Raw genomic sequence first — 12346 nt, 5'->3', positions numbered from 1 at the left:
TCTTTCTTTCTTTCTTTCTTTCTTTCTTTCTTTCTTTCTTTCTTTCTTTCTTTCACAATGGTACATTAAGGTATATTAAAGTACCTCTCTCCTATACTGTCATGTGAAGCAAATTTACCTGTAAGTATGAATATAAAATAGGGGAAAGGAAGAAGGGAATCCTTTGGCATTCTTCAATGAAAAACTATGAGTGGTTTTGAAAAATGATTGCTTTAGCTTCTTTTTTGATGGAGTCAGTGTGATACTTTATCCTAAATTATAAATCCTAAATTTATATACATATAAATATGTATTTTCATACCCATAGTGTCATTTTTTAAATATACTAATATGGGTTGATCTGTCAGGGACTTTAGTTTGTAGCAGGAGGCAGTACAGAGCCAGATTTAGCTTATGTAGGACTCCAGCTACTTGCCTCACAGACACACACACACACACACATAAAAGTGTGTCTGTATGTATTTGTGAATATAAACTGATCTAAAACAAATTATTAAAGTTTTTTGAAAAATGTTGTCAAACTTTTATAGACCAGCAGACAGCATGGTCCCCTTTCAGAATCCAGAAGTCCATTGCCACACACCTCTAACATAGGTAATGAAGGGTTGAAAAATAGTCTCATCTTCTTGAAAAGGCCCATAATGTAAGTGAGCAATTTTTATGCTTAGACTAAATCCATATTAAAAGAATCAACCTGCTTATAATTCTGTGCTGAATTGGATTAGCCTTGCCAAAATAGCATCTAGAAAACTGGATCTGGTAATACTTTACAGTTATTTTATATGAGTTATTTTAATTAAGTGTTGATGATGATAGAATATCTAAGATGTATGGGAGATAAGCTACATATTTATGCTTATCAGCAGAATGCGCTAGCACAAGTATGTCATTTTGTGAGCTAAATTAGTTTAATACTGGTTGGAATTAAAATGTGTTAATCAAGAGTATCTTATCCACTGGGGTGTCAGTAATGTCTGATGGAGGTTTTTATGGAAAACAGAAAAGAAACTAAACAAATTAAGATATATGAATTGTAAAGTAACTTTGACGAAATTCATTTGATGTATAATTTATGCTTCATTACTTTTCTACAGAAAACTCATGAAGCATCTCATGGAATTATAAGAATTGAAATATGTGAACACTTTTACTATATGAAAGATGGCTGTAGTGAAATACAGAAGTCACAACCCTAATGGTTATTCAAAATAATAATCTCAGTATTATTTATTTTTGATAGCTCATGACTTTAGGAAAGTTAGAATTAAGATAAAAATTTACTTCTGAGTCAGTTAAGTGTCAGACCCTTAATATTGGCTCAGGTCATAATCTCATGGTTCCTGAGATCCATGAGATCATGAGTTCCAGCCCCACGCTGGGCTCCCGTGCAGATGGTGAGGATACTGCTTGGGATTCTTTCTCTTTCTGCCCCTTCCGTGCTCTCTCGCTCTCTCTCTCAAAAATAAATAAACTTTAAAAAAAAAAGATAGAGATTTACTTGTAAGTAAAATATGGAATAGCAAAGTAGAGAAATCTACGTAGGAAAGTTGTATACAGTAAAGAGAACTAAATTAAAAAATAGACACAGAATGAGTAAAAAGTAATATTTAGTGTTTAAAAGAATGTTTATTCTTTGGATAAAATAGTATAGTGAACATGTTTTTTACTACCTTTCCAGAAGTATAAAAAATAATTATAACCTACTTTATTTATCATTTCTAAAAGTTTTGTTTCCGAGAAGTTTTTTCCTTGAAAGATTCTAGAATAATTTTCATGTCATAAAATTGTGTCTTATTCCCTTTGTCTGCTTAAAACAGTGCATTAAAAATAGAAGAAGAAAGATTAAATCTGTCAAAAGCCATATCTTCACAGGACCAAGTGAGCTACATATTTGGTCTTTATGTAATTAATATAATATTTTTTCTGTCTATATGTAACTTTGCATCTTTTGTTATTGCCTAAAAATAGTGATAGAAGCAAATTACTCCTTGGCAAATAACCATTTTCTTACAGATTTTTGGACTAATGGTTATGTGCTAAAAACAATATGATATTAAGAAGGTAGAATGTTAAATGTTCTTACTCAAATGCTGAGCTTTTCCTTAGTGGGAAAAAAATCTGTATGCTTAACCATGTTGTTTCTGAGACCTGAGGATTATCACTCTTTGAATATATTTCAGTCTAGAAAGAGGAGGTAAGGTTCTCTGTATAAACACAGCACTGTATGAGACAGCTGAAAAATGAACTGCAAATGAATTGTTAGCAGTTCTCAAGGCTGGTCTGAGCTTCAGGAAAAGTTCAATTAAGTCACCACAGTTTTGTTCTGTTTTGTTTGTTTTGCCAAATCATATGTAAATTAACCTGATATCCTTTTATACCAAAAACTGGCAACTAAATACTGCTAGCCTATAAAACTAAGAAACATTTTTTTTTTTTAATTTTTTTTTTTTCAACGTTTTTAATTTATTTTTGGGACGGAGAGAGACAGAGCATGAACGGGGGAGGGGCAGAGAGAGAGGGAGACACAGAATCGGAAACAGGCTCCAGGCTCTGAGCCATCAGCCCAGAGCCTGACGCGGGGCTCGAACTCTCGGACCGCGAGATCGTGACCTGGCTGAAGTCGGACGCTTAACCGACTGCGCCACCCAGGCGCCCCAAAGAAACATTATTTTTAACCCTGACACCCAGAAACAGTAAAAGAAACCTGAAAGTGATAGGAGGGAGTAAAAGGCCTTATTAGTCATCTAAATTATAAATTCTCTTAGATGTTGATAGGGATATTGTAATTATAATGTAGTATCTTGTTGAGGTCAACACTTTGCTCCTTACCTGTCCTCTGGAAAATATAAATTATCCTATTTAATCAAGCAGAATTCTCCCCTCTAATTTATAACTATGTTCTCACTAGACAAAGCAGATATACTGTGCTAATACTGTGGCTTACTGTTTACATTGTCAATAGATATTGTGTATTTAAAAAAATTTTTTAACATTTATTTATTTTTAAGAGAGAGAGAGAGAGAGAGAGAGAGAGCAGGGGAGGGGCAGAGAGAGAGGGAAACACAGAATGCAAAGCAGGCTCCAGTCTCTGAGCTGTCAGCACAGAGACCAATGTGGGGCTTGAACTCATGCACTGTGAGATCATGACCTGAGCCAAAGTTGGATGCTTAACCAACTGAGCCACCTAGGTGCCCCAATATTATCTATTTTTAACAAGACACATGGGTCAGGGGAGATTTTACACAAGGGAACAAAACTTTATTTTGTGCTGGTTTTTAGTCTTCCATCAATGTTGTTCATTCTTTTAGTCAATGAACCAGCTATGGAACCAACCAAATATTTACTGAATGCAGCTCTGTGCGTTCTCTCTTAGAATGTGCTAACTGCTTCCTTTCCTTTCTCATGAACCTCACTATAAGTTATCATATTATAATGAACAGTTTGATTCTAATGGTGATACGCTTCTAATCATTCCACATCCATTTATCACCATTCCCCACTCATCTTCTATTCCCTTTTGGCATGTGACTTAAAAACATTAATAAGTGCAGTCAAGACAACATATATTATCAAAACCCTACCAAAAGTATTTAAGAAAAGAGAGCTAGAGGTTACTAAATTTATTTTATTTCACTTGTTGCATTGCTTTTAGTTCAGTGAATCAAGAGCACATGCTAATTAGTGCTTTGTATGCAAATAAACTTACTTACCTGAAATACCACTGCCTTTTCAGCTTTTCCTGGTTGAGTGGTAACTAGCAAGGGTAAAGAATTCTGCATTAAGTGAATGGTAGCACCATTGCTGGGGGGCCAAGGAGAAAGTGCCAAGTCAGGCAGTTTATTTATGGTCACCCGGTTGTATGTGTACCTGCCTTCATTCTGTAAAGGTATTACTGGAACTGTTTTCTCTGTAAGAAAACTAAAATGGCAGGTAAAAAACTAGGTCTTTGGTTTTCTTTACAGAGTAAGGAGGCTGATCTAGTAAACTCTAAAAAGTACAACTTTGTGCTATAAAATGTGTCAAAAAGTTACATTCAAATAAAATTTGATAAGTCAGATTTTATTATAATTGTACAATAGAAAGCTTATAAAACTTCCATTGAGTAATTTTGTGAAGAAGTCACTGTTTGAGTATTCATTTTTTAAATATTTTTAAGTTCATATTTTCTTAAACTTGGTAATTGTTTCTTTGTATTTTAAAAAGATACTATTTCTTTCAAAATTATAAGCAAATCTTACATGAATAATTTTGTCCTAAAAATTTTCAGTTATTTTATGTTAGATAAGTCCTGTAAAATTGTATGTTTTAGAACAATCTTCAGAAGAGCAATCTAACTTCCAGGTAGTATGAGGAAAGAGAAAGAGCTGGTTTCTTCTAATTCTTGTTCTAAATGTTACATTTGTCCATTCTAAAGAAATCAGTATTATCTTCCCTTTGTCACTGATTTTTTGTAAATTGTGGTTTGAAAATAAAATATAGTATACAGAAAAATTGTATAAAGAAAATAGTATGTAGTATATATAGTATATAAATGGTACACAGAGAATGCTTAAGTGGGATTTTAAAGACACTCATTTTTAATGATTTTAAATTTTCTTTATTATCAGTTTATTCTCAAAGACTAATATTTAAAGAGTTTCTAAAGCCATTCTGAAATATTTAAAATAAGATATAAGGTGATTTATGTATCAATTACACTTCAGTTTTAAGGATTCTTGTGAATACCAGTTTTATTTTATGGATTAATTTCCCTAGCATTAAGATAATGACTTGCTCTACTATGGTTTTGTGTTCTTTCCTCTGAAGTGGATTTCCTTCACACCAGGGCACACATTATACTACAGTGTACTGAATCCTCTATGATGATGGTGTGAACAAAGTGCTGAAGAAATAGAAGGAAAGTCTTGATTTTTAAACTGACCCTTGGGGGATTACTAGAAATTTACTTGACAGAGAAAGAATACATGGTAATCTCAAGAAGGAGAGAATATTCTGGTGTTGAAAAGTCATATGTATGTTTTCTAAAAACTATTAAAATATTAGAAAATATTATGGTGAGGGGTGCCTGGGTGGCTCAGTCGGTTAAACGTCCAACTTCGGCTCAGGTCATGATCTCACAGTTTGTGAGTTCGAGCACCATGTCGGGCTCTGTGCTGACAGCTCAGATTCTGTCTCTCTCTCTTTCTCTGCCCCTCCCCCACTCACACTCTGTCTCTCTCAAAAATAAACATTAAAAATTTTTTTAAAGGAAATATTATACTAACAGATGGTAGTTGCACTTGTGAGCACAATATAATGTATAAACGTGTTGAATCACTATGTTGTACACCTGAAACTAATGTAACATTGTATGTCAACTATGCTCAAATACGCTTAAAACTATACTCAAAAAATAAACAAATATTTTTAAGTGTTTGTGCTGAGAGAGAGAGAGAAAGAGAGCACATGTGCACAAGCGAGGAGAGGCAGAGAGATAGGGGAGAGAGAATCCTAGGCAGACTCCATTCTGTCAGCACAGAGCTTATTGCTAGGTTCAGTTTCACAAACTGTGAGATCATGACCTGAGCCCAAATCACGAGTTGGACGCTTAACCAACTGAGCCACCCAGACACCCCTTACCGTATATATATTAAAAGAACTTAGGGCTTAAGTGGTTCTTATCTTAGCACCTGTAATTTCAGGACAGGTAAATAAAACAATTCCATTGGGGACACTTGGCACCTTCAGAGAAGCAAAGAATCAGACTGAGCAATCTGACTTCCAGGTAGTACAAGGAAAGAGAAAGAGCTGGTTTCTTCTAATTCTTAGGGAATTGTGATAGAGCACTAAGGTTTATGAAAGATCAAATAAGAGAGGCAGACTACCCTCCACTAGCAGAAAGGGCAAAGAATAAAGGAAAATCTCTCTTTTAGGGAAGCAGAAGTTTAAAATTCCATGAATAATTCTTGATATAATGGATAATAGTAATCCTTTAAGATTGAGTGACATTCATTCTGAAATAAATTCTGATTCTCAATGGTATGATCTTTACTTAGGGGAAATGAACTGGACACTTGGTTGGTATTTCTATTGGAGGGTTGTTTTTGTTTTGTTTTGGTTTTTTCCTCTTCTCTTAGTCAACAAATTTTATTGATTTTTTGGATTTGTGCATGCATGCTTTTATTCCTTTTACTTTGAGTTATTGCATTCTTTCTGGGAAGATAGCTGAAACATGTAGAAAGGAGAGTTTATGCCTTTATGGAAATGTAGTTTCCAAATGTCAGAATACTAACAATGGTACTCATTTTATCTTGTGTTATAAAGAACCTGACTGTGTGAGTTTTGCCTAATTTGGAAAACTTTTTAAAACATAGCCTTGACTTTGATTCACTCATAGCACTACATGTTCTATCAAGTAAGGATGATGTAATATGACTTCTGAGTGAAGGCACCAGATTGAAATACTATTTTTTGTGGGTTTTCACTGGTACTTGCCATTTGGTGAAGAGAACATTCTATTTCTTTAAATTAGTGGACTAATAGAGAAAACAGTTTTTCCAGAAAATTGTTTTCCTACTAATTATAATAGTAGAACCTTAAAAATTCTAATCAGAGAGCCGTGATCGTCATCTGCTTTGTTCACTCATATGTCCAACGACTTAGTCCATTACTGCCTTTGTAGGTATTTAATATATATTTGTTGAATAAAAGAATCACTAGTATACTTTTTAATTGATAAGTTGAGTTTTTTTTTATTCTTCCAATGGGCCTTTGATCGGAACCAAATGCATCCTTCTCTTTTGGAGTATTTTTTTTCTTTATGTTTTCCTTTTCTCTGGAAAGCATAGGAGTAAGTTTCTCCAGCTCCTTGATGAAGATGGTTTGTGAGTTGTGCCCATCCCACCCCTACACATTTCAAATATTTGTAGCTATTTGCAATATAGAAATCTGTATACTTAAGGGTAATGCTGGAAATAACAGAATAATGGAGTTTTGTTTTTCTTTTTAATTTTCTATGGGACTTTAGAGATTATCTAGTCCAACTCTCTCATTTAAGATGGGGAAAATTAAAGGCCGAAGATTTTTTAGCTCAGGGCCCCTCTGCTAATTAGTGTTACTACAAAACTAGAACCCAGTCCCCTGACTCCCAAATGTTTTTTTTTCACACACCTTATAAATAGCCTTTTGAAGGTGAAGACCTTTTCCATTTAAAATATTGATTCACCATCATGACATCTTCAAGCAAATATCTTAATGCCCAAACTATTAAAAAAAAAAAGGGGCGCCTGGGTGGCACAGTCGGTTAAGCGTCCGACTTCAGCCAGGTCACGATCTCGCGGTCCGTGAGTTCGAGCCCCGCGTCAGGCTCTGGGCTGATGGCTCGGAGCCTGGAGCCTGTTTCCGATTCTGTGTCTCCCTCTCTCTCTGCCCCTCCCCCATTCATGCTCTGTCTCTCTCTGTCCCAAAAATAAATAAAAAACGTTGAAAAAAAAAAAAATTCTCCCCCAAGTAAAAGAGTATTTCATAGCCAAAAATTCTTTTCAAAAACCTGTTCTTCCCAGACTATTCATGCAGAGAGTACTAACATGTCTGTCAGTAGATATACTCTATAGTATCAGTAGGCAATCTCTTATATCAATAATTTAAACTTGTTTTCATATCTTGAATTGTATTTGCAAGGAAATTGGCTTCTGAATACTGGAGTACAAATATTATTACAATATTCTCAGTTGCTAATATGCAAACTCTGTGGGGTTCAGTTGCTGTGTCTCTGTCTCAACAAGCAGGCAAGTGAGGACCTGTGTGTTTAACTAGATAACTTAAGGTAAGGATCAATCTGAATATTAAGAGCTTATGTTATAACAGCACTAATTTGATATCAAAGGTACTCTACCCATAGCAGTCTTTGTATTTTAAGTAAAAGTAGTAGATTTTTATCTCAACTAGCTTTTTTGTCATTTTTGCTTTAAGTGGATTGTTATTGATTAGAATTTATAAATGGTTTTCTTTTCTTTTTTTCCAAAAACACCTGTAAATTTGAACTTGGAGGAGGAGGGCATGCATAAGAACTAAATTAACTAAAGAGAGAATCTTTTTCTCTCCCAGTCTCATTCTGTAGAGATTTGTAGGTTCCTAGGTACCACATGCACTCCCTGTCCTCAGTAGTCTCTTGATGGGTCCTTACAGTCAGATAGGAGTGTTTGACAGTCCCATTAAAATACACTTTTTCATAGTACCATTGATGAGAGAAATTCCTCTTTTCAGATAGTCCATTAAATTAACACTATAACATCATTTTACATTTGGACCAATATGCAAATCTCAAATGCTCTATTTCAAGTAAGGTACATCTCAATTTTTTCCTCAGTATTTGATAGTTAGTAATATTTTTAACATAATTTCTACCTCGTATTCCATTTCAAAGTGAATGTAATAGACAGGCATCATCAGTAACCTATTTTTATTTCTCCATGTCTCAAAAAGTAAATTGATAAACTTTGGATTCATGAGTATGTCATAAAACATCACTTTGTGAAAGAACGGCAAACATTCCAAAACCAATGACACAATACTTAATTTCCTAGTTTTTAAAATTAGTCCAGAATTTAAAAGGCAGTTCCATAAATGAAATTGGGTGATTAGAAATATAGTAGAGGGTGTGTGAGTATTGGGATAAGCTTCTAGTTGGCAGTATAGTTAACTAACTAATTCAATTTAGAGTAGAGTTTAGAAAGGATTAAAGAGAAGCAGCCTTGGGGCACCTGGGTGGCTCAGTCGGTTAAGCGGCCGACTTCGGCCCAGGTCATGATCTCGCGGTCCGTGAGTTCGAGCCCCGTGTTGGTCTCTGTGCTAACAGCTCAGAGCCTGGAGCCTGTTTCAGATTCTGTGTCTCCCTCTGACCCTCCCCCATTCATGCTTTGTCTCTCTCTGTCTCAAAAATAAATAAACGCTAAAAAAAAAAAAAATTTAAAAAAAAGAGAAACAGCTTTGATCAAATATGTGAAAACTAACATTATTGAAATGTTAAAATTGGAATACCACTTTGTCACCAGAGGTGACAATAATACCTGAATAAACCAATATTTCTGTCCATTTAAAATAATCTCCTGATTAACATAGAAGATTAAGATGTAAGAATATAAGATAATTGTATGATTAACATATAAGAACACAGTAATAAAAAAAAAAAACTGAATTGCTTGTTTAACTCTAAAGTTCCTCTTGTTGGACATTATTATTTCCAACAATTACTATTTCTTGTCAAAATTATCTAAAATAAAATCTTCCAAGAGATATTATAGAAGTAGTCTATACAGCATTAACTTGTTAGGATTTTATTTTTCAGATGCTGCTTTTTAAAATAACCTGCTTTTATTTTATTTTTTTTCAATATGTGAAGTTTATTGTCAAATTGGTTTCCATACAACACCCAGTGCTCATCCCAAGAGGTGCCCTCCTCAATACCCATCGCCCACCCTCTCCTCCCTCCCACCCCCCATCAACCCTCAGTTTGTTCTCAGTTTTTAGGAGTCTCTTACGCTTTGGCTCTCTTCCACTCTAACCTCTTTTTTTTTTTCCTTCCCCTCCCCCATGGGTTTCTGTTAAGTTTCTCAGGATCCACATAAGAGTGAAACCATATGGTATCTGTCTTTCTCTGTATGGCTTATTTCACTTAGCATCACACTCTCCAGTTCCATCCACGTTGCTACAAAGGGCCATATTTCGTTCTTTCTCATTGCCACGTAGTATTCCATTGTGTATATAAACCACAATTTCTTTATCCATTCATCAGTTGATGGACATTTAGGCTCTTTCCATAATTTGGCTATTGTTGAGAGTGCTGCGATAAACATTGGGGTACAAATGCCCCTATGCATCAGTACTCCTGTATCCCTTGGGTAAATTCCTAGCAGTGCTATTGCTGGGTCATAGGGTAGGTCTTAAAATAACCCTGCTTTTAAAATGTAGCCAAGAACTGCAGGTTCAGTTTCTAAAATGTTTATAGAAAATACATTATAAATGTGGAATTTAATTATGTAAAATACTAAAGATTTGGCTTGCCCAAGCTTTTGTTAAATTGATCCTTAATTTATATTACTTCATTCTTAATATATTACTTCATGATATGCAACCATTTAGAGTGGATAATTTACTTATGTTACATGAAGTAATAATCTTGAATTTAAATAAATTATATAGTGTGATGTAAGTAGACAAAATTATAGAATTTTTCTATAGAAATGAAATTTTGAATAATTTTAGGAATACACTGAAAAATTTGATACACATAAACTTTGAAAAATTTGGTGCCCATATCTGAGTGATCAAAAATATTCATCCACTCATTGTTGGAATGATATTTTTAGGATATTTTTCAGACATTTTTTGAACTGGATGGAGTCAACATATCTTAGCAGAATCTGATTTATCTAACAAGATAAACTGCCTTGAGTTTTAATATAAGACCATTTTTTTCTTTCTTTTAAATACACAGCTCATAATCTGCTAAGCTTAAAATATGCAAATAAATTATTTCAACTTTAAAATTTATAATCTATTTTGAATTATAACAAACACTTGAGAAAGGAGAAGCAAAGCTCTTTTTAACCACAAAGGACATATGAAAAAGAAATTTCTTTACCATTTTAAAAAGCCACAAAAAAAAAAACGGTAAAAAATTTGGCAACTTTAAAATTATTAAAGGAAATTGATAACCAAACTGGATAATTCAGTCCAAACTATATGTTCAGAACCCAATTTACATAATGATATAGCCAATAAGCCTGTTCCTGAAGTCTTTGCTAAGATTCAGTTGCCTAAATCTCCTAATCTTTTTTTGCCAATTAAATGTCATTATCTTAATAAAATTCACATTAAAAAAATTTTTTTGCTTTAGTCATCTTTTTTTAATGTTTATTTCTGAGAGAAAGGGAGAGCCTTAGTGGAGCAGAGGCAGAGAGAGAGGGAGACAGAGGCTTGGAATCAGATTTTGCGCTGAAAGCAGAGAGGGCCTCATAGGGGCTTGAACTCATAAATCATGAGGTCATGACCTGAGCCGAAATCAAGAGTAGGACACCTAACTGACCAAGCCGCCCAGGAGCCCCAGCTTTACTCATCTTTGATGTTTTTTTGTTTTTGTTTTTGTTTTTTTTTTAAGTTTATTTATTTTTGAGACAGAGACAGAGCATGAATGGGGGAGGGTCAGAGAGAGAGGGAGACACAGAATCTGAAGCAGGCTCCAGGCTCTGAGCTGTAAGCACAGAGCCCGACGCGGGGCTCGAACTCACAGACCGTGAGATCATGACCTGAGCTGAAGTCGGAAGCTCAACCGACTGAGCCACCCAGGCGTCCCTCATCTTTGATGTTTTTATATTTTCTTTGGGAAATGTTCTAGATATTCTACAAAATAAAAAAACAGGACAGTAATTTTTCTTAAAAGAGTTTATTCTACTGAAAGCAGCCACATAGGGAAATAAGTTGACTTATGTTTTGTATAATTCTCAAATTCTTTAAAACAGTTTATTTTCAGATCTCTATTTTACATTGTGTCATTTATGTTTTGTTTTATTTATTTATTTGTTTTACTTCAATAGCCTTTTATGTCACCTCGGTACCCTGGAGGTCCAAGGCCCCCATTGAGGATACCTAACCAGGTAAGATTCGTGTGCTACTTAAGTTTCTGAGTTTTGTTGTTGTTGTTATTGTTATTGTTTTTAAGATTCAATAAAGATCTTGAAAATTTCGTGAATATTTCTTACCTATAAAAACATTAAATTATTCTTTCTCTATCCCATTTAATGCTACTTCTAGTAACATATAATCTATTTCAAAAATTGGCAAACTACTGTCCATATGTTGACTGACTGTTTTTGTAAATAAAGTTTTATTGAAAAATAGCCATGCTCTTTCATTCATGTATTGTCTGTGACTTCCTTTACACTGCAGTAACAGATTTTTAAGTGGTCAGATATTTACTATCTGGATCTTTACAGAAAAAAAGTTTGTTGAACCTTGGAGTCTACTCTATACCCTGAACTTAATTGTATATGTATGTGTGTGTGTTTGTGTGTATGTAATTTTGGTAAATGCTAAATACCTTTATTTAAAGATGGTAATAAAATTTTCTATAGAATGAACATACTTTGGTTTATTTTTGTATAATATGCTCTCAACATCATGGTTGCAATACATCAGTTTTGCCCAAATATAGTGATCTCAGGTATATAAATACCTACTTTCTGGAAGGGTTAGATCTATTAATAAATAAATTGTTAGCAATAGATCTTCCAACTTTTTTTACCTACTAGAGCTCTGCGATTTCATAAGCTTTTATCCTTACATAGTTCTTTTATCAATACCGTAAATA

The 12346-nt window shown here is 34.1% G+C and overlaps 1 protein-coding gene across 7 annotated transcripts in view; it reads left to right on the top strand.

The window, feature by feature from the left end:
* Nucleotides 1–12346, top strand: part of SSBP2 (single stranded DNA binding protein 2) — a 314003-nt gene that overhangs the window by 229550 nt on the left and 72107 nt on the right. For all 7 annotated transcript variants that reach the window (XM_049649739.1, XM_049649742.1, XM_049649741.1 and 4 more), the window contains one exon: nt 11574–11633. In XM_049649739.1, the coding sequence (XP_049505696.1) occupies nt 11574–11633 (60 nt within the window). The remainder of the gene's footprint in view (nt 1–11573; nt 11634–12346) is intronic.

Source organism: Panthera uncia (genome assembly GCF_023721935.1).
Source record: "Panthera uncia isolate 11264 chromosome A1 unlocalized genomic scaffold, Puncia_PCG_1.0 HiC_scaffold_17, whole genome shotgun sequence".
NCBI classification, from domain to species: domain Eukaryota; kingdom Metazoa; phylum Chordata; class Mammalia; order Carnivora; family Felidae; genus Panthera; species Panthera uncia.
Note: the sequence above shows the minus strand (reverse complement) of the source record. Positions and strands in the feature narration are given on the sequence as shown.